The sequence below is a fragment of the Mastigoproctus giganteus genome, chromosome 7 (assembly GCF_048544385.1).
Source record: "Mastigoproctus giganteus isolate SK-2022 chromosome 7, ASM4854438v1, whole genome shotgun sequence".
Classification (NCBI taxonomy): domain Eukaryota; kingdom Metazoa; phylum Arthropoda; class Arachnida; order Uropygi; family Thelyphonidae; genus Mastigoproctus; species Mastigoproctus giganteus.
Window position 1 is genome coordinate 61,770,432 of NC_143581.1, and position 24,632 is coordinate 61,795,063.

General features: G+C 35.4%; 1 protein-coding gene across 1 annotated transcript in view; it reads left to right on the plus strand.

The window, feature by feature from the left end:
• The window catches only part of LOC150082954 (putative ATP-dependent RNA helicase TDRD12), a 180,325-nt gene that overhangs the window by 116,779 nt on the left and 38,914 nt on the right, over positions 1 to 24,632 (plus strand). The window contains exons 10-11 of the mRNA XM_090378334.1: positions 11,277 to 11,491; positions 15,550 to 15,663. Of these exons, the coding sequence (XP_090234460.1) occupies positions 11,277 to 11,491; positions 15,550 to 15,663 (329 nt within the window). The remainder of the gene's footprint in view (positions 1 to 11,276; positions 11,492 to 15,549; positions 15,664 to 24,632) is intronic.

A 24,632-nucleotide genomic window follows, 5' to 3' on the forward strand; every position in this document is an offset into this window, starting at 1 on the left:
AACAGTGATCATTTGCAAGATACAAACACGAGTAAACTTGTCCCCATCACAGTGCTCCAACTGGAAATTCTGTAGGGCATGTTGGCATGAATACTCCTGTCTAACTCAGTTTGACAATGATATAATCCAGTCTTAGCCCCATAGATAATGTCACCGATCATGTAACCAACCAGATATTACATGCTGCTACTTCTTCAATACCTAAATCTCAACCTGGGAAACATAAACACAGCAGTTATTCATGGAATCAGGAATGCACATATGCTAAACAAGAAAAAAATAGAGCTTGGAATTTGTTTCGAAAATTTCCTACATCCAATAATCTTATTAAATTTAAAAGACTCAAGGTGAAGTTCTGCCAAATAAGAAGAAGAGCCAAGAAAGATGCCTGGATAAGTTTTATTTCCACTATTAAAAAGGACATGGACAACAGACTCATCTGGAAGAAAATCCAAGCACTTAATGGTAAATACATGCAGTACCCATCCTCAATCCTAAACTGGAAAGGACAGGAGTTGTCCGCACCAACAGAAATAGCTAATGCATTAGGCGAATCATTTGCCAGTATATCAGCAGTGTTTACATACAACCAAACCTTTCAAAAAATTAAGGCATCTGCAGAAAAACAAAATAAAATTCTCTACTAAGGTATCATATCCGTACAATCAGCCATTCACTCTAAAGGAACTTTTGGAGTCTCTCGATAAAACATCCAGTACTGCTGCTGGTCCGGATGGAGTCTGCTATATAATGTTAAAAAAACTAAATAACAATGCACTAAGCTCCCTGTTGAAATTCTACAATAGAATATTTTTAGAAAATAGATACCCGTAATCCTGGTGTCACTCAATTGTTCTAGCTTTTCCGAAACCAGGGAAGGATCATACCATCACGCATAATGACTAGCTGTTTAGGAAAAGTCTTAGAAAAAATGGTACACAAGCGGCTAACGTGGTTTCTGGAAACCAATAATCTGCTAAACAGAAATCAGTACGGATTTTGGAAGAATCACTCAACCTTAGATGTGATGATCAAAGCAGAAGCAAACATCCACAATGCTTTCGTAAGGAGACAGCATCTGGTCATGGTTAATGTAGATATTGAGAAAGCTTTTGACACCATGTGGGGATATGGTGTCATTCAGGACCTTCATTCTTTTGGATTGAAGGGGCAGTTACCCCAATTTATACAGAACTTTCTACACCACAGAACATTTCAGGTCAGATATATGAACAGTTTATCCAAACCATTTGAACAAGGAGAAGAAGGTGTACCACAAGGTTCCATCCTAAGTACATCATTATTCACAATAAGAATTACTAATATGACACAAAACATACCAAAAACAATTGAATCATACATGTTTGCCGTGACCTGATTATTTCTTGTCAGTCACAAACTATGAATGCCATAGAAAGGCAACTTCAAATATCCATAACCAGAATAGAATCGTGGGTGCAACAGAATGGCTATTCCTTAGCAGAAAATAAACCAACAGCAATGCATTTCTGCAAAATATGCAAACTGCATCCAGATCCTGAAATATATTTAAAAAATAACCTGATTCCTCTTACCAATAACTTTCATTTATTGGGTTTGTATCTAGACAATAAACTTAATTTTTCTAATCATATAGCCTACCTTAGAACGGCTTGTCTAAAGAAATTGAACATCTTAAGCTGTCTCCACTAACTCCTGGGGTGCTGATAGACACTCACTATCACATCTCTACAGAACTTTAATTTGGTCCCGCTTAGATTATAGATCACCTGTGTATGACTCTGCAAGGAACAGTTCCTTGTTGCGGCTAAATACAGTTCAGCATAGTGCCCTAAGGATAGCCATGGGAGCCTTCAGAACATCTCCAGTACACAGTCTATATATTGAGGCAAATGAACCCCAATTGCACCTCAGGCGAAAAACCTTACTTTGTAATTATGCTGCAAAAATTAAAAGTATTCCATCTCACCCCAGCTGGGAATACCTGTTTGATCCTCAAAATGTAATGATATACCGTAATAAACCTAATGAAAACTGCCCTGCGGGTCTTCGACTGCAAGAGATAATGAGCAGTTGGAACATTAACCTTCAGCATATCTGTGATGACTATGCTTCTCCTGAACTTCCCTGGATTCAATTTTCACCTCTTTGTGATATTTTCTTTCTGAGATGGGGAAAACGCTACCTGCAAAACAACAACCTACAGCAGTTACATGAAGCCCACACCTTAGAAAACTCAGAAAAACTGCTCATCTACACTGATGGCTCCAAAACAGATGAAGCCGTATGTGCTGCAGCAATTTCTTCTTCCTTCTCAATATCTGTATCTCTCCTACCAAATGCAGTATCTATACTGCAGGTGCCTCCGTAGCCAGGTGGGAAGGAGCAGCAGTGCGTAGCACACGCTTCTTGATTAGACCGGGGTTCGAGCCCGTCACCACCAAATACGGAGGATGCGGAAAGGTCAGGGAATGACCACCGCATATCCCGGAGCAATATGGCCTTAGTTGCTAATGCTCCTAAAAACCAAATAACAAACAAACAACAAACATCTATACTGCAGAATTATATGTGATAAAACTGGCCCTAGATAATATAAGTAAGCAGCATTTCAAGGAAGCTTTGATATACACCGACTCCTTAAGTGCAGTCACCGCCATTCAGTCTGCTACTTCTTCCCACCATCCCAGTCTGAAACAGATCTGATACAGATTATATCAGTATCAAACATCAAACCAGATGGTCACTTTCTGCTGGATCCCTGGTCATGTCAGCATCCCAGGTAATGAACATGCGGATCATGCTGCTAAACATCCTGATAGTACATCATTCTGCCATCTGAAAGTCCCATACACTGATTATAAATCCACTATTAAAACAGCATGTGGGAATCAATGGTCAGAACTGTGGCAAACATAAGTCAATAATAAACTATTTCAGATTAAAAAAGAACTTCAGCTGTGGACTTCTAGTTTCAGGAGAAGCAGGTGAGAAGAAATCATTTTGGCAAGACTTTGAATTGGTCATTCTTATACAATGCATCTGTATTTACTTATGGGAGAGAATCCTCCTCGGTGTCTCATCTGTCAGACCGAGCTAATAATTAAACATATTCTAATAGAATGCCCTCAGTACGCAACTATCCGAAAATCCAGTTTCTATTCTCTATCTAATTTGCAGGAACCTTTAACTTTATTGCACATACTTGGCAAAAATGCAAATTTTGAAGAACTATTTCAATAATTGAAACGTATAAAGTTATATAACTATCTCTGAAAGACATAATATCCAATTTTCGGTCATAAAAAAATTCACGAACAGGCAAAATATGGCCCAGTAGGCCCTTGTGCCAAAAATTCTCAATTACAACAACAACAGTGGTGAGATATATATTTTAGATGGGGGGGGGGGGGGGGCTGATATTCCGAGACCCATAGGGAGTCAGAATATTTGTTCATACACTTGATCTTGGAAATGGAAATGCCTAGCTTTGATCAACACAGTAACAAGATCTAAAATGTTGTCGACATTAAGTGGTAAAATATTATCCAAAGTTAGAAGATCTCGTAAGGCTTAATTTAGGTCAACATTAGTATATAAGGATGCTACATCAAAGGAGGCTAACAAATCATTATCAGAGATCATAATGGGGTTAATGCGCTCAAAAGCTTGAGGTGTATTATAAAGTCGAACTTTAGAAAGCTTCATGAGAAGAGAGATAATCTTTACAGGAAGGAAGATAAATTTGCAAAGGCAGATTTGCTGTAAGAAATAATCGGGCATAAGGGGTGGTTAGGTTTATGGAATTTGATGATGCCAAGCATATGGGGCAAGATGTTATTATGGATGCCAATTTGTTGTAAGGTATGTAAATTTATTTCATGGTTAGCTCTTAGCTTCCTGAATAAGATGTCTAATTTATTTTTTAACTTTGAACTAGTGTAATTATTGTCAGTTTTATAGGTTTGGGTGTTGGAGAGGATTTGTTGTATTTTATTTACATAAATAAAATGTTTATTTATGTAGAATAGTGATTATCTAGAATAGTGATTGTGTCACCTTTATCAGCTTTTTAAATAATGATGTTAACTTACGTAAATTAATTTGTTGTTGTTTAGTTATATTGGGCTGGGGTGTAAGGTGGGAGTTTATGATAGTATTGGTTTCGTGAAAAATACGATTTTTTTCTGGATGGTTCCTGAGTTTTGTCTGTAATTCTATAATGCTGTCCCTGATGGAGTATTGGTTACTTTTGACTGCAAAATTAAAGCCATATTCAAAGCCAGAAAGTTTTGTGGGGGGAAACTCCTGGGTTGAAATGTTACCAACAGAAGGTGGGCATGGTTTATGGTGGGTTGTGCAAACATGTCCCATTTCCTAGAATGCTTCTGGTTAACAAAATTAATTGCAGCATTGATACACATGTTGTTTAATTTGACAAACCTGATCCATTCAGCTGAAGTCATGCTCTTTTTTAAATTTAATTTTAGATAATGTATGTGGGGTAGAAATTTGTATTTGTTACAGAACTTATTCCATAACTCTTCTTGAATAATAGCTAAGGAAAGTTGATGAGTGAGATGCAAATATTTATTACAAACAAATCTAGTACATATGCGAGCGAATTTGGGAATTATGTTGTGTGAAAGGCATTTTTGAAGAAATGAAATGTGCTGTTTGGTCACGAAATATTTACCGTATTTTCTGGCTTATAAGACGCGGTTTTTTTCGCGAAGATACACTCGGAAAATCACCCTACGTCTTATATGGTCAATATCAGATTAGGCCTAAAGACTACTGGCAATGCATTTTCGATGACGCAGTGCCAGTAAACTGAGTTCTGAAAACTTCCCTTTGAAATTCACACCAATTATACTTAAGATTTATCTGTTCAAATATATTTTTAACAATTATCAGTGGTTACAATCTATGGCAACAATACATACCAGTAATCTTTTTTTCGTGGAAAATTTGTTGAAATCTGCGTGATATGAATCTCACAATCAGACGCAAGTAAAAAATTTGTTTCATTTTCCCATGTGTTTGCTTCCTCTATAATATGATCTCGCGCTTTTACGGTATGGTGGGCTAATTAGACTGGATCGGGATTTTTCAATTCCAACCGTCTTTTACAAAGAGAAAGTGACGCCCATATTTGTCTTAGGGTGAATAAGAATTTCTGTTACGTTACTTCTGTCAACTTTTTTCAGAAACAAACATTTCATTATTGGTTGAACATTTACCCAAGCATATACCATTATTTTGAGAAAAATATATTACCGTATTTAATTTTATTATTATTTTCTTTATCAATAATTTTTTTTATAAATTTCAGGACACCCTGTTATTGATGGAGTTGTTGAGAAGGCATTGCTACACAATTGCCTTTAAAATACAAGTAGTAGATAAATGAAAATGTCAGACATTTCATAATCTTTAGAACAAATAAATATTTTTTAAAATTTCTTGTGTTTTATGTTGTAAGTCCATTTAATAAAAAAATTTTAAAAAAATAAATGTAACTCCATTTAATTTATTTTTAATATCTACCCCCTGATTATGTCCCATATCACGCCATATCACCATATTTGTTTACATCAGTTGGTAAAAGATCGCTTCTTAGGTTCACCGTAAACAGTATCGAAGGATAATAGAAGGGTTATTATTTTTTCCAAAATATGTGGCCAAAACTAGGGTGCGTCTTGTATGCCCGTGTGTCTTATAAGCCGGAAAATACGGTAACTAGAGTTTTTGTATACAACGTCTGTCTGTTAAATGTGTCAGCATTCAACAAATTGGCATCTGTAATAACATCTTGCCCCATACGTTTGCCATCATCAAACTCCATAAACCTGACCACCCCTTATGCCCGATTATTTCTTACAGCATATCTGCCTTTGCAAATTTATCTTCCTTCCTGGTAAAGATTACCTCCCCTCTCATGAAGCTTTATAAATTTCGAGTTTATAATACACCTCAAGCTTTTGAACACATAAACCCCATTACAGTCTCTGATAATGATTTGTTAGCCTCCTTTGATGTAGTGTCCTTATATACTAATGTTGACCTAAATTACATCTTACAAGCCTTACACGATCTTCTAACTTCAGATAATACTTTAACTAGCCACACCTCACTTAATATCCACAGCATTTTAGATCTTGTTATTGAGTTGATCAAAGCTAGACATTTCCATTTCCAAGATCAAATATATGAACAAATATTCGGACTCCCATGGGTCTCAGAATATCAGCCCCCCCTATCTGAAATATTTCCAGCAGGTATTAAACTCTACGTTATGCTGATGATGTTCTATTAATTGGAGACAAAATTACCATCAAAATCTCTTTATTAAGTTTAATTCAATACATCCCAGATTAAAATATACCCTGGAATTAGAAACGAATAACACAATTAATTTCCTCAACTTAACCATATATAAAATGGGCAATAGACTAGATTTGGCTTTTGAGTTAAAATACCTCAAGGAAAAATTTACAGCTAGGAAATATCCAGTCAGATTAATTCAACAAACTATTCTAGCAGTCCAGGATAAAATTCATAACTTTAACAATCCTGTTATAAAAAAGCCTAACATTTCAAATACTCTTGTTGTCTTCGCTAACACAGATATTTCCTTAATTTTGTCCACTTATAACAAATTAGGAACTCTCTTTAACAAATACAAAGAAACCCACGTATAGAAATGGGAGATATTAATAATGTAGTTTATCTAGTCAATTGCCAGTCAGATTGCAACGTGTTACATCAGGATCACTACCAACAAATCTGGATCATCCACTACTGCAAATACATGCACATACTACCACGTTAATAGTTTCCAAACAAATCAAGGAAACACAGAGCTCTCTCAACACGTGCATACTCACAACCATAACCCCTCAATTGATGAACTGAAGACAGACTGACATTAGATGCTGTATAATGTTGCTTTTATTATTAAATATATTACACACTTAATTCCAAATTTAATTTATGATGTAAATAAGTTTTAATTATAAAGTAAATTTATAAATAACACTGAACAACACTGCTTTTCTCTTTTGGATAGAGTACTATCATGGGCTTTCAAAATTTGTTTTTTATGCCCTGATCACTTAATATTGCCAAAAATGTTTTGTCATCTACCATTTTTTCAGGAAATAACATTTGTGATTTTTGTAGAATTAAATATGAAAAAACTATATCACAAAGATTTAGCTAGTAGAGTGTGAAGTGTGGCTATTGCCTAATATAATTAATTAAAATGATATCCCAATAGGCTACTAGTCACTGTATCCTACAAAATAATATGAAACAGCAAAGCTTCTTCTGTAAAAAAAATATATCTCATAAAAAAAATTAAATCAAAAACTAACAATAATGAAAACTGTTTTCAAGTTTTAGTTAGTTTTCAATTTAATTTTTATATGACAATTTTACCAAACAGGTAGTTGGTCAAGAGATTGCTCTACTAATTAGTCACAAAAAAAAAAAGAAAGCCAAATCGTATCTGGCCAGCTTTCTTATTTCTCATTGTACGGTAGTTTTGATCATTTTATTAGTCATTCTATAGTATTCTACAGAAAAAAATTAGTTATTTAATGTTGCACATAATGTGTTAATGGTTGTGTATTAATAATCCTGATTCATTTTGTTATTTGTTTGTGAAACTGACTTTGAAATCCAAAACAGGTATTTACTCCACTGACTGAGAATGTGTGTGCATTATACCCTGCATGGCCACTTTATATCGTTAGGGGGTAATGGGGCATTGAAAAGTGACATATAAGGAATGTTGGACTGTTTATGTAAAAAAACTGTTCTTATTGCCTGGAAACATGGTATGGGAATTTGCTGCTTAATACATGTTTTCAGTTCATCCAACAGATGCTCACTGCGATTGAAATCAGAGAATTGAGCTGGCTATTGTCATATTCCTCAAACCAGCCTTTTTCACACCTTTGGTGCAGTGGACAGTTGCATTGGCATCTTGAAAGTATCCTGTCCAAATATGTATAATTGTTTCAGGTGTACTTGATCTGCAATTACATTCAGATATGCTCCAGCATTATTTATTCCACTGGAAGGCACCTGGACAGTGCCTTCCAGTGGAATAAGGGGGACCATGGGTATGTCAGAAAATATGTCAAACAACATTACACCTTTTCTAGTAACCTGTACCATTGGTACACAACAGGATGTTCTAGTACCTTGTGCAGCTTCCCCCATATGTGCACTCTTCCATCAGAGTGTAAATCTTTATTGATCAGGCCACACAACTTGTCTCCAGTTCTCTTGGATTCTTGGCACCAGTGTACCCTTATTTTATGTTGTTTGGTGTCCAAGATCAGTGGCTCTTCTCTGAACGCCTCCTACTCGCATAATGCATCATTTGCATGTTTCTTTGCATCAGTGTAGCAGTTTTCTGTTTGGTGCTCAATGTCACTGACTTCTGTGAATTTCCTTGTAAGCTCCTTCTCTTTGTGCAAATACTGATGTCTTGTAATGTTCTTGCATTAAAGGCAGTGATCGATTATTCCATTGTTTTGCAATAGAACACTCAAAGTGATTATCCACTCCAGGTATCAAGCACTTGCCCAACTTTACATTAATAACCTGACTGTCCTCATTTGAATGGAATCAAGAGTTTGAGAGGTTTTCTTTTTCTCCCTTCATGGAGGACAGATTGCTACATCTTACTCCACCTCTCTCGCATGCTTCTCCATTCTAAACTAGATGGTTTCTTCTTTGGCCAGAAACAGCTCCTTTAATGGTTAGATCTCATTCACCATTAGGCCATTTATTTTCCCACTGGAACATTTTTATACATCTCCTACCCATCATAGTCTGTATGTCAAAACAATTGAACCATCTTTATCCCATTGATTTAAGTAGTTTGTACAATATGCTTTCCATTTTTATGCAGCCATGCATGGAAAAACCTCTGTTATGCCTGCGAGACTCAGCTGACTCTTTAGTAAGTACACTGTTGGCGGGGGGGGGGGGGGGGGGGGTGATGATGTTTTCCACTAATTCAGACAACTCTTTTGACCAGCTTCTTCCTTAAGATATAGGGGAACAGCTACATCTTCTGTCTACTAGCAACTCTGTTCAGCACACAGATGAATATTCAGGCTTATTGCCAGCATACAAAGATAGCTTTAAATTTTTAAGAATTATCAGTGAAATTATTGTTAACTTCACCTATACTCTCACATTGAAAAATGTAGCATTGAAAAATACATTGAAAAATCTCACAATGTGAATCTCACATTGAAAAATATTTGCAACCCTGAAGTATATATGCTACATTTTTCAATGTGAGAGTATAGGTGAAGTTAACAATAATTTCACTGATAATTCTAATTTAAAGCTATCTTTGTATGCTGGCAATAAGCCTGAATATTCATCTGTGTGCTGAACAGAGTTGCTAGTAGACAGAAGATGTAGCTGTTCCCCTATATCTTAAGGAAGAAGCTGGTCAAAAGAGTTGTCTGAATTAGGGGAAAACATCATTTGATTTAAATGAACTTGTCCATTAGTGATGAAACTGGAAATTCACATAAAATAGGTTCAATGGTTAAACTGAGACAGCAGTCTTTACACAAGTAAGGAACCTTGTGTAAAGACTGCTGTCTCATTATTGTTAACTTCACCTATACTCTCACATTCTCAAATTAGAATTATCAGTGAAATTATTGTTAACTTCACCTATACTCTCACATTGAAAAATGTAGCATATATACTTCAGTTGCAAATATTGTATTTGCAAAATTGGCATCAGCCAAAAAAAAAAAAAAAAAAAAACTTCCCATTTCAACCATCCCTTCACTCTAAAAGTGTGTCTAGTTCTTCCAGCCAGCAGTTGGTTAATGACAAATTTCCACATATCTATTCTACAACTGTCTTTGCTCAATTTGAATTTATACCCCTTCAAGTGTGTAATCTGAGCAAGAGGAAGAATTCCATCAGCATTGAGCTTGCTCAAACCATTCAAGGCCTTATACACCTCAACCAGATCACCTCGCAGGTGCCTAGTCTCCAGACGCTGCAATTTACAGAACTTAAGCCTTTCTTGGTAAGAGCAACCCTTTGTTCCCCTCACCAATCTCATTGCCCTTCTCTGTTCTCATTCCAACAGTTCTACATTCTTCCTAAAATGAGGCCTCCAGACCTGTATGCAGTACTCAAGATGTGACCTGACCATTGCCTTATACAAAGGGATAACACCTCCTTATCCCTGCTAACAAAATTCCTGTATATAATTGGTATGAGCCGCTTGTGCAGCCTGACTGCACAATTACCCCTAGGTCTTTTTTATTCTCCACTCCCCTGAGTGTTGTGGGTGCCGTCGGACACTTAACACACTTTACCCTGAGTGTAGTATCACACAGTTGCTAAATTGCTCTGGGGTTACTGCTCCCCATATGCAGTACTTTGCATTTGTCAATGTTAAACTTTGGTTGCCACCTCTCAGTCCATCTGCCCAACTTTTCTAGAATGTTGGGCAGTGGGGTGTACTTCCCAAAACCTGTTGCAGTAGCATGCTGTCATTAACAACCAGCCAAACTTCGTATTGTCTGCAAATTTGAAAGGAAGTCCACAATATTTTCAAGGTTCCTTACTTGTGTAAAGACTGTCTCAGTTTAACCATTGAACCTATTTTATGTGAATTTCCAGTTTCATCACTAATGGACAAGTTCATTTAAATCAAATTTTCTGTTTATATTTTGGGATGACCACATAGGTCAGAGGAGTTCACAAGATAGAAAGAATACAACAGCACTGTATTGAATAGTCACATGAGCTTGAACCGTGGTCACTCAAAGTTAATGCATGGCTATATGCTTTCACTTGGCTGTGGTGGGTAGGGAGTCAAATTTTACTGTTTTTGGTCATCTGCTTGAAGCTTTTGTGCTAACGGATTTTATCTGATCATGCTATGTATCTTTAATATGATTTTTTTGAATTCACAGCTGGACCAATTTTTGGATTATGCATTTTTGTAGAGAATTAATAAAAATTAGTAAAAATTTATTAAAAAATTTTAAATTAATTAAATTTAATTTTAAATTTAAAAGCTTTATACCTGACATTTTACATATTGTTGATTCATCTTGATTTTACATACATAAAGTGGAGGTGGTAGGTGCAAAGGCACTGCTGCTTCATAGGTGGAATTTTTTATGGTTTACTATTAAAGTTTTTCTAAGTTTGTTAATCATGATTAGGAAATTGTTTTTCTGGGTGTAATTAATATCTGATTCTTTCAGAATGATTATTTAAGTAAACTGTCCTTTGTGAATGAATTTGTGGAAGATATAGTGAACAAGGATGATGAACTTCTTCCTACTGAGAAAATTGATGCAAAGAATTTTTTAACTCTGCTTGCTTCAAATAAAATTGTTACTGAACAAAAAATGAAAGTTCAAAAGTCAGAGAAATATATCAGTGAAAATAACAACAGAAGTGCACTTCCAACTATAAGGTGAGTAATCTTTCTTTTGATCCTTAAAATTATATTTTTGCAAATTTTGCATTACTTTTTATTAGTTGTATTGTGATATCAGCTCTTTGTTATAATTTCAAAATAATTTCTGTACTTAATTTATTAAGCTACATGTGCATATAAGTATTCAGTAGAACCTGTCTGTTCTGTGGGGTAAACTTCCCAAAGATGTCTATTAATGGCCTATGAGAAAAATAAGCAGTTATGTACTTTGGTTTGCAATGTTTTTGTATAAAATATATTTTAGTGGCATATTAATGTGGTTTGCACAAAATGACTGATAATCGATTTCATTGGTGTTTAATAAGTGCATATCTAGAGGTTATCTGATTTAGTGGGACTTTAATTAACTTAATGCACTCAAAAACTCTAAGTAATGAAAATTTGATGCTGTGCTCCCTAGGCAATAGGAAATTAAGACCAAGAACACAAGGTGATAAAAGTTAATTATGTACAGAAATGTAAAAGCCTTTTCTTCATCATATCTCTTTGGACTGTTTAGCAGAAATGATGATACATATGTAATAGAACACCTTAATGGCTTTTTCAATCATTAAAACTTCAGTCATTTCAGTAAAATTTAAAAATCACTTAGAAAAAGTGATTGATTGTCAAGAACTCCTGGAACAGTGAATGCATGGCTGTGGCATAGTTTTGATGAGCTTGGGAAGATCTTTCATGTTTTTCTTTCTGGCTTTCATGTTTTGGGTGGGTGAGGGAGATAACTGGCTAGGAAAATTCTTGTTCTGTTTACAGATAATTTAGAAGCAGAACATGCTTTTTTGTGTTATCCTCTAAGGTTAAGGAGTGATCACCCAATTACTACCTACTCCCACATCAACCCTTAACCTTATTTGTGGGTACATATAACTGGCAATTGCCAGTTATATGTACTCCTGCATAGTGTTTGTTTCATCTGGTTGAAACTGAAGTTAATAATATTTGTGAAGAGAAAATTAAATTGTAATTATACTTACATTATTACTGACAAATATTCATTATTTTTATGAATGAAACTGTAGCCCCCCCTTTTTTTTTAACAGAGGTAGCTCACCACATAATGATTGTGACAGTTAAATGAAAGTAGCTGACTGCAAGTCACACAAGCACCAGAAATAAAAAATATATAAGCTGGAGATTAGATTATATATGCTTTAAAGGAGTTTAATCACATTTTATTATTTATATTTTGAACATTTTTCTAAGTTAGAAAAATGTTCAAAAAATTTTAACATAGAAAAATGTCCACAATGAAAATAGAATTGGCATCTAGTATTATTATAATTGCATGGGGCATAAAGAAAGATCTTAGATTGTTATACAAGGCTTTACATGCTTTACATGCTAATAAAATGTAAAAATATGTTTAAAAGTATGGCTGCAGTTTTTAGTAAAGAAAAATCGACCATTCTCTTTCAGGAGCATGACAGAGCAAGAAAGGTGTGTGTGTGTTTCTTCAATTAGATAACTCCAATTGGAAGTGCTTTGGATACTTTGAAGTTTCGGGAGAAGCCTGTTTCTAATTTAAAGAAAAAAAATTATCTGGTTGAAATTTGCTCGGATTGAAATGAATACGTAAATCAAGGATTAAAAAATATATTTAACATTTATGTTGCCTTCACCTTTACACAAAGGACAAGACAAGGCAACAACATTAGAATAATTTGAGTGATTTTTCATTAGAACTGAGTGCAATAGCTATTTACCTGTGGCATTTATTTAATTAAAGTGGAAACTTCGGTGATATGTAAAGTGTTGCTCAGAATTTAGTCGTTTAATTAAAAGGCGGAACCAGTCTATGACTCGGCGAGACCTAGTGCCCTGAGATGACTTGACCCAGTACATCACTGCGCATTCGAATAGTTCTTGGAGCTTTCTATACTTCGCTTGTGCAAAGCCTGTATGCAGAAGCCCAAGAACCACCACTACAAATCAGAAGATATAATCAATTACTTTCCTACACAACTAAAATAAAATCCCTATCGGGTCACCCCATACAGGAAATTCTTTTTACAACAGAACTGGAACAACAAAGAATCAATAAATCTGCAAGCATGAGATTAAAAAACCTTCTCCTCAGTAGAAATCTTAACCTCAATAATATAACTGCACTGACAAAGCAGTCTACACCACCTTAGATCATCAAACAGCCTACATATGATTTCTCCTTCCACATTTGGGACAAACAAGTGCTTCCACATATCAACTATCAGCATCTGCATGAGGTGCCTCGGTAGCCAGGTGGGAAGGAGCAGCAGTGCATAGCACACGCTTCTTGATTAGACTGGGGTTCGAGCCCGTCACCACCAAATACGGAGGATGCGGAAAGGTCAGAGAATGACCACCGCATATCCCAGAGCAATATGGCCTTAGTTGCTAATGTTCCTAAAAACCAAACAACGAACGAGCATCTGCATGCTGCTTATAAGTCACAATTTTTTAGATCATCGCTTCCTATATACAGATGGCTCAAAAACTGATAATCATGTGGGAACTGCAGTTTACACATCTGATGTTACCACCTCAAAAACTCCCAAAAGACTGCAGCATTTATACTGCAGAACTGCAAGCCATAATGTTAGTGCTAAACTAAATTGAACACTCAAGCTCACCAAACAGCATCATTTTTGCTGACCCTCTTAGCTCCATGATGGCTATACAAAATGTTAACTCTAATAAACACTCACTGCAACAACAAATTCAGTGCCGAGTATCAAAGCTCCTTGAACAAGGTCATAACATAAGATTTTGCTGGATCCCAAGTCATGTCGGAATATATGGTAATGAACAAACAGACTAAGCTGCTAAGGAGGCCAACAGCAACATTTTCACACCCGAATCCATTCCTTCCACAGGTTACAAAAAAGTTATTCATAGCAGCGGGATACACCACTGTCAACAGCAATGGCAAGTTCTAAACAATAACAAATAGCACCAAGTTAAAAGTTTACTCCAACCAAGGAAATCCAGCAAATGACAAGATATTTGCAAGGTTAAGAATAGGACATGCTCATTTCAGCCAGGATCCCCCTTTATGTCCTATCTGTCATACACACAACAAACAGTAGAACATGCACTTATTACATGTCCAACTTTTACAGATGAGCGCCGAAGTTGCTTCAAAGAGTTGAAAACCAAACATCACTTTCTCACTCTCAAAACCATACTGGAAGATAGAAAAAATATAGCAGACATTTTTCAGTTCCTCAGGGGAAATAAATTTCTATAATCTAATATGAAACCAAATATAATCTCTACAATAAGCTATAGTCACTCCATGACTCTTGGAAACTATTCGCAGCAAAATACAAATACAAACAAAACTGTTGTAAAAAACCTTCCAGGCGCATTTTAGCCGCAGTAGCTCTTGTGCAAAGAATTTCTAAATCAATCAATCGAAAGGGGGAGGTAAATTATAGGATTCAGTAGTCTTCACACATGTGACTATATACAGCTTCATGTTTAGGGAAACCAAAGAGGCTAAATTATTTGAACAATCATCAAAATAGGAACTAGCATAAAAGATAGGGTAGTATGATATCAGAATAGCAGGTATCACAGAAACTAGGAGAATGAATACTGGTGAACTGCAGCTAAACAATAATTATAAATTATTTTGAGGTAAGATATGTTGCAATTAAGGTATAGCAGTAGCTTTTATAATTTGTTTGGAAGGAAACAAATAAGTATTAAGTATCAAACAAATAAGTAGTTTGACTGATAAGTATTATCCAGTAGAGTATTGTGGGCAAAATTTTAAATGAAACATTGGATGGTAAAATTCATTTTGTGCATATGGGACCACCTGAAGATTCCAAAAAAGATGAATTAGAAGTAGTAGTAATAGCAAATAATGCAAGAAAGCAAGCTTTCTTGCATATTTTCTTTCTTGCACACACTTACTACTTTTGAATGACCTAGTTATTAATTTAATAATATAAATTGATGAATTTTTTATAAACAGTAGATGACATCTTGAAATTTTTAGTGACTGTGTCTCAAATAGTAAAGCGAGGTACAAATTTTCTTTATTATAGTTGTTTTCCAGAAGTAAAGTGGTGGCAAACTGCAGATGAAGTCAGATTCACCATCCAGTTAACCAGTGTGAAAAATTGTGACGTCAAATTTAGTAAAACTAAATTTGTTTTCAGGTAAGATAATAAGTGTTCAATAAATATTATATCTAAGGTAGACAATTTAAAAATTTACTTTTTTAGCATTGTTAAAAAAGTAAATTTTTAAAATTTTTTAAATGTTAAAATTATTCATTTATCAATAATAATCTTAGTCACAGTTGATTGAAGAACATCCAAATTCATAATTAGTAACTGGAGTAAAACACCTGCAGCCAAAATGGATTCCATGAAACACATCTTCAACATAAGTATACAGTAACTCCCCGACTTACGTAAGGAGTGCGTTCCGCAGAATGCTACTTAAGTCAGAATTTCCCCCATGCTTGTACAGCACTCGCAACTGTGCTCGCTGAATTGATTGAATCAAAAAATAAATGTTCGACGAATATGTAAATAGAATTATTTATTGTATTTATTAAATTTTTTATCTCATGCACAGGAATAATTACAAAAGCATGCAATTTAAAAAAATTTCAAAATCATAAAATTACAAAAAAAGAGTGGAGACAGGCATACATTAATAAGTTTTACCTCTTGAACAACATCGTTACTTGCCAGATCGACGTCTTCAGCTGATAAGCACGCCGCTGCGGAGATTTAGAAAGGGTCGGCCACTCAACCTTACGAAAAAACATATTAATGGACGACTGGACAGTGGCTTTTTTCTTTTCATCATAGATTTCTTTGTAGCAAGCAAGCATATCATTCACCCCTCTGTTAACTTTTAAGACTCGTTCACTGTCAGGATCCATCTTCTCAAACCTCGCCATTGCCGATGGAATTTCACGAAATGCCAATGCCATCTCTCTCTCTCTCTCTGGTGATGAAGTGTCTCGGCTCCTCGTTTGGTTCATCTTGAGCTTCATCAGCATTTTCTTCTTTCACTATCCCTGCCTGTAAGTCAATAAGTTCTTCGTTAGATAATTCCTTCTCTTCTTCCTCTGTTAGCTCCTCCACGTCTTTGGCATCAACCTCCAACTGAAGTAGCTCTGCAACCTTTACAATCTTATCAGTAACCTCTTCATATAATTCGTCTTTTTCAAATCCTTCGAAGCCTTTTACATGCCATAGGCATAATTTCCGCCCAGGCCTTATTAATGTTTAAGATCGCGTGGTAAATATTGTAAGATTTCTAAGTCCCTTAATGTAAAATTTTTCTCATCGTCTACTGCAGACAATGCCAGAACAAATGTGTATAAATAGTATGCTTTTAAATTCGAAATAACACCCCAATCCATAGGTTGGATGAATGAAGTTGTGTTTAGTGGTATAAATATGACTCTCACATCTCCTGGAAATAGATGATTTCAATCTCAAATTGAAATCATCTATTTCCAGGAGTATTTTCTAATAGAAGCAAAATCTTGAAAGAAACGTCTTCTTTACCATATTTTTCAACCTCAGGAATGAAGCAGCATTTAAACCAATCCTCAAAGAGAGATATTGTTATCCATGCTCTCTGGTTCGATTGGAAATGCACAGGTTGGGGGGCTTTATTGATGCCCTTAAATGTAAGAGGATTTCCAGAATGGTACACAAGCAGTGGTTTTAATTTGTCATCTCCCACTGCATTAGCCACCAGCAACAGTGTGGCCCTATCTTTTGATGCCTTTAAACCTGGCATTGTATTTTCCTCTTTGGCAATGTATGTTCGATCCAGCATTTTTTTCCAATACAGAGCAGTCTCGTCAGTGTTAAAAATTTGCTGTGTTGAATAGCCACCTTCATCACTAATGTTTTCCAACACATCACAAAATTTCTCTGCAGCTGCAGAATCGGCACTGGCAACTTCACTGCATACTTTAACGTTGTGTGAAACCAGCACAATGCTTGAACCTATAAAACCACTGGTTGCTTGCCACAAACTTGGGTTGGGGTTCACCCTACTTATTCTTAATATCTTTATAAATACTTGTTGCTTTTGCTTGAATGGTTATTAGACTCAGGGGCACTCGCTTCTGAATCTGATTTTCCATCCATATTATTAACAGCTGTTCCATCTTTGATATAGCACCCGAATTCTGTTTTGTAATCACCGTTGATCCTTTAACACATTCTTTTATACGGGCACTGTCCCTTAAAATAGTATTCACTGTTGAAGCAATGAGACCTTAATTCCCTTGCAATAGATGACAAACTTTGTCCTGCTTTGTACTTCTTAACCATTTTAATCTTCATTTCTAAATCAATTTTGTTTCGTTTCCTGGCACTACCACCACTTGCATTTTTATTTCGTTGCTTTCCCTTCGTCAATGTGATACGTAAATAGGAACAAAGAAGTTTCTGAAAATATGTTTTTTATAAGATTGAAGATTTCATTGATGGGGAACACATTTCACCATAATAGCGTAAAAATCCACAGAATTGCAATTATCAGTATTATCGCAAATGCAAAAGATCGAGTTTACTACCCATTTATAATTAGATGAACCGGAAAGTGCAAATTGTTTTTATTGCTTTATGGTCGTTACCTCCAGAAATATGCATCTAATTCAAAGGCGTTCAAAATTGATTCTTATAATGGAAACATATGATAATGATAAAAGGGTAATGCAATTTCTATTATAAATATGACCTTTTAGAGAGATAAATAGCTTAGTAATACAGCGAAATTTTCAACTTCCAAGGACTTGGAACGAATTACAAAAAAAAAAAAAAAAAAACCCAACAATGTGTTATTGTGTTCAGATTACGATATTTTCACAATACCTCCATTTATTGCTTCGGGATGCAAAATACGTTTCCACAATTTTTTTTAAGTTTGCACTGGCCGGCAGAAACTTACATAAAGTCGAATTTCCTTAAGTAGAGTATTGGTAAGTCAGAGAGTTCCTGTATATCATTACAGAAATCTGTGTGCTAGCTGTTTTTCAGAAGATGCTACTGAGCTTAATAAATCCATTTAAACCTTAACTGAGGTGTACAAAACCTCCTCACTAAGCAGGAGTTTAACTGCCTTACTGCAGGTGGGGACCATTTCCCCTCCATTGCATTCAAAACTCCACCCTTAGAAATTTCCTCAGCACTGGAGGCCATTCAATCTGCAGCTTCAGTCACTGGATCTTCTGCACCAATAGCTTAAACTAATCTGAGCAGAATCTGCTGTCATACGTTTCAAGAGTGATTCCACGATTCATATCTGCATCGTGAACAAGGTCAACTGCAACACATTGTTCATGGGCCCACCAAACACAACCAAAAAAGAACAAAATAATCCTTCCACCTTACACATGGTGCAGTATAGCCATAGTTTTTGATGTGCTGAAAAAATTAAAAGAAACAAACTAAATAAATAATCCTTTAGGAATATTTTAAAAGGAAAAAAAAAAAAAAAAAAATATATATATATATATATATATATAGAAAACAACCACAGTACTAGGCTAGAAATAGAAAATATCAATATATTAAAATATAAAAAACTTTATCCATACGGTCTCAATAATAAATTTAATGGGCATTGTTATACCAACAACAATATACATGATACTTGTATATATAAACTCTTTCAAATAGTAAAAAGACCTATAACTAAAGCTAACAGAGTAATAAAAACCAATAATAATAAAATAACTCATACAGGTAAGATAACATGTGATTTTGCTGATATATTAATTAATTGGGATAAACCTATTATACATATCAAGCAGATTCGCGATTTTACCTTCGGGTTGAAGCATAGCAAACTCAGAGCACTCGCCAAAATCAACTCTACATATAAGCATAATAATATACACCTCAACCACCTACTTAAGGATATTTTTAAATTTATGTTAAATAATAAAACTATGGTTACTAATGAATACATTAATATTAAATTCAGCAATGCTATATTGGATCATATATGCTTAGATAAGATTATCCATATACAGTAATACCCCAAAGTTACGCGATAGGTGGGTCCAACGAAAATCGCGTAAGTCGGGGTACAATTTTGCATATAAATACATATAAATTTTGCTTAATTGGGACCAAGAACTAACAAAAACACTAGTTTAGAAGAAAAATATTAATAAAATTGCAGTTCTTTATACATATTAATAAAAAATATGTATTAAAAAAACAAATGACTTACGTTAAAAAGTTATTTCGATGTCGATGGCTTCATAAAATCTAACAAATTCGTCTGATGACACAGCGCGTTCTTTTTTTTCACGCAGAATTTCTTCGTAGCAAGCTAATAATTTTTTTATTCCTTGCTTTGTAGCTATAACGCGTTCTTCGTTGGAGTCTGTTTTCTAAAATTTTTAAGCCCTTTACAATTGAGCCCTTTTCAATTTTCAACCTGTCAAGTTTGCAATTGTCATGTGCTTTTCGCCGTTGCTTCATTTAGGCCTGTAGCACGTGCAATATCACATGGTCTTTCATTTCGCTCAAAGCGTTTCACAATTTCATATTTTTTCTCTATCGACAGAGGCGGACTGGCCATAAGCCTTACCAGGGAAACCCCGGTGGGCCAGTGTGATTTTGGCCATAAACCATAGTATGAGGCCACTATAAATTTTCCTGGGTAAGAATTTTTGACCCAGTCCGCCTCTGTTTATCGATAATTGCTTTTCTTTTTCTCTCTGAATCTGCAGTGTCTTCATCAGGACGCTTCCTTTTCACACCTTTTAATTAAGTATTTTACTCATTTTTAGGGAATAAAGCACAATTACAAAACGAGGAGGCACGCTTGATACGCTTAACAAAGCTGCGCGCATGTAGCAACTGAATAAACAACACCATAGAGGCAGAGATACGCTATTAACACCTCGCATTTCTAGGGGTTACTACCATAAAACAAGAAAAATCTGTGTGTTTCTGCTAGTGAAATCTGTTATAAACTGGTAGTAAACTCGATCTAATTGCATTTGCGATTATACCGATTGCTGGAATTGTGTTGGTTTTTACGTTATGGTGAAATGTGTTTCCCCTTCACTGATATAAAAACATAAAAGCAGCAAAGTTGAATTTTGTTCATCTTTCGCTCTCATTCTCCGCCGTCGCACCGTATATCGATAACATATGAAAAACGACCTTGAAGATAGTGGGCGGCAGCGTTGCCAAACGAAAAAATCAAGAACCGCGTAACTCAGAGTTCGCGTAAATTGGGGTAGCGTAAGTCGGGGTATTACTGTATACAAACATGAATTTCCTATTACAAGTGTGCACATCTACACCAGATTCAGCTATAATAAACCATTTGGACTTACAGTCTGTAATTACAAAAAAACTGCTAGCAACCTAGTTAATAGTGATATTGAGGCCGAATGCTATTGCCATCTACCTCAATATCAGGACTATGTGGACAAACACCATAAACATATCATCACTGGAGATCTGAGTATCATAGACTACCTCGATCTGTGCAAAATCCTTTCTTTTGGTTTTAAACTTCGTCCAAAAACTAATATCAGTACAAAAACAATTATCAAACAACAAAACTTAGATCTAATGCAGTTCTGCCTAAAAACTATCATACAAACACAACATACCTTTAGAACTTTCCACATTTGGCTTACACTTACATACCAGGCTATCGAAAAACAGATAAGGTTAATATACAACAAATTACCACTCACTAAGGTAAGGTTTTCAATCTAGCCAATATTAAATAGAATCTTAAAAAGATACAAAACAGGTTTATTATTACTACTATTGACAAAGCCTCTAATAATTACAGCATAATATGTAAAAAAATTTACACTACTATACTATTAAATGAACTAAACAATAGTCCTACATACAAATTAATAACCGACAAACGCAATTCCATTACTAAGAAAATACTGGCCCTGCATAAAAAGTTTAAAGTTTACTAACCATAACATAATGTATCCTTACATATACTGCATACCTAAATTTCATAAAACACCCACTGGTTTTAGATTTATCACTTCGTGTAGAGACAGCTACGCCAAGATTCCGTATCATAAGCTCGTTCACCTACTAAAAATTATTTTCGACAATATAGTTAATTCTAATATTATACTCAATAATAGCCCGATATTAAATTACCTAAATACTAATAAAGACAATAATACCATAGAACATATTAATACGTACGACTTTAATAACTTGTTTACCAGTATTCCTCACAACAGCCTAAAAACCGTGTTTAGCAATTATTACAACAAATATAAAAATATATTACCATGTCAGAAATACTACTGGGACAACCTCATTAACCTTTGTATTTTCAACAACTACATATTTCATGGCAGCAACATATATAGACAACACATAGGCATTGCTTTGGGAGCCTGTAGCTCTTGTCTAGTAGCCAACTTATACCTTCACCATTTTGAAAATAGCTTTAAACAGGACATTATTCTATACAGATACATAGATGATTTGATTGTTATTAACATGCCTAACTTTCTCACAGAAGCTATTAAATACTGCCCACCTGAATTAATATTAGAATGTACTAACACAAACAGTTCTAAATCAGCTACCTTCCTAGACTTAGACATATACACAGTTAATAATACTATACACACCAAACTGTATGACAAACGTAAAGAATTTCAATTTAATTCCATAGCCCTCACCAATTGGAACTCTAACATCTCCAAATGGATTCATAGAAATATAATAGTTGCACAGTATCAGAAGAACATGCATGTGTAACAAGGTAGATTACATTATAGATACGCTTATAGATTTCAGATCTAAGTTAACAAAAAACGGATTCCCACACCATATTATTGCACGATACCTACATAAAGCTATTTTGATAGCTATTAGCAAAAGGCACAATAACCTTAACCCACATCTTATTATGGATAAAATCTTGAGCCGCACTTATACAGCATAGAATATGTAGGTGTATTTCGTTAAAGTTACTGTTGGCATAGGTAGCTTTTGTTGGACATGTATTAGTAAATTAATAAGAGGAGTTAACCTCAATATAGTACGTGGAACACTTCCGTATGATACCCTCCAGAAATTAAAACGGAAAAAACGAAAAAATCGACAACTTACCGGTACATTAAAGTAAAATATAAATAATTAAATAATCAATTTTTGAATATTTTCGTTAGATTCTTTTAATTGCGTTAATTTGAATTTTAATTGTTTTGAATTGATTTTGAATTGTGTTAAATTGATTATTTAATTATTTATATTTCCTTTAATTATTTATATTTTACTTTAATGTACCGGTAAGTTGTTGATTTTTTCGTTTTTTCCGTTTTAATTTCTGGAGGGTATCATACGGAAGTGTTCCACGTACTATATTGAGGTTAACTCCTCTTATTAATTTACTAATATTATTATCAACGTAGAACATATTGAGTATTACAGCTGCTCTGATTCATACTATCTAGTTGGACATGTATATATGTACATAGTAGGCACTGCCCACGTAGTAAGCTATATATAGCTTACACTCATTGAAAAAGTCGTACCTATATTTACTCTATGGGTAGGAACCAATTCTATTATCCTCTATGATATCTCCTAGAACTATCTATTTGTTAACATTACCTATGCTAGTTCCATATTTATATACAAAATTGCAGAGGGTGTTGTAGATTTTAGAATTAATTTTGGCTATTTAGTGACATTAACTACAGTTACGAGGGGGAGCTTCGATCGCTTAGGTATGCATATATGCTACACATGTGGACTTATTCTGCCTTTCTTACATTTTCTTTGCAGTGGTAAGCATTTTATATATATAAATTTATCTTATACTTATTGACTCTTATTGTTATATCTAATAACCAGGATCCCTTACTATAAGGGATGGGAAGTTACGCTCCCGGTTTTATCCTAAATAAAATTATGCTTCACCTTTTCTATGCTTTTTACCTTTTACTGTAATAATTCTACTTTTCATACCTCATGAACTATTAGAGTAATTCGAGGGGGATTGAGGTACTATATCTATACTTTACTCTACTTCCGTTCGCCTTCTTTAGCTTATGCTACTATTGCTTTGTGGTCCTTCTTGGTCCTTAGCTGGCAGCTGTGGGGGAGGCGGTTGGCCACGCAACCAGTATGCTGCTGTAGGTGCCGCAGGGTTTCGGACTTGCTCTGTGATGTTCTTCCATACTTTACGATCCATGGCGTCGTCCTGGCCTGGTTAAGGTCGAGACGTCGGCTCTTCAAGTCATTTTCCACTTGCTTGGCCCACGTTTTCTTAGGCGCAGTCCGTTGGATGCTCCATTGGGTGGGTCGTCTCCAAAGGAGTGTGGATGGTATTCTGTTCGTGCACATTCTACATACGTGGCCAAACCATCTAAGCCTTCGCTTCTGGATTTGGTCGGCAATGGTTGGTTGCTGTTGGCATCTTGTGCGGATGGTATCATTATTGATGCGGCACGAAGTGAGATGCCCAAAATCTGCCGCAGGCATCGCATTTGGAATACCTCAAGTTTGTTTAAATCTATCTTGAGACAAATCCATGTTTCTGATCCGTAAAGGAGAATGGGCAGGATTAAAGTCCGGAAGAGTCAGATTTTAGTCTTTGAGGAAATGTTGGTCCTCTTCCACAGACACCATTTGATCGAGGCGAACGCAGTGGCCGCTTGTCCAATTCTGCTGTGGATTTCCATGGTGGATGCAACTTTCTTCTCCTGGACCAGCGACCCAAGGTATTAAAGTCCTGCACTTGCTCGATCTGGACACCTTCGAGATAGATGGTGGCTTGCGACCCATCTGTTGTCAGGGACTTTGTCTTATCAGCATTGATCTTCAAACAGTATGGCCGGACAGTGTCGTAGAGGATGTCCGTGGCTTCAGAGTCGTTTAAAGGAGGCGGCAAAGCAACTAAGCAGACCCTTAGCCATAATTATGAGAGCATCCTTGGACTCAGGGGAGGTTCCCACGGACTGGAGATGTGCAAATGTGTCCCCAATTCACAAAGGTGGATCGAAGGGTGACACGAGTAATTACAGACCAGTTAGTTTAACTTCTGTTCCGGGTCGGAGTCGCTGGTTAAAGATAAATAACGGAGTCGCTGGTTAAAGATGCATTGCAGGATCATCTAGACA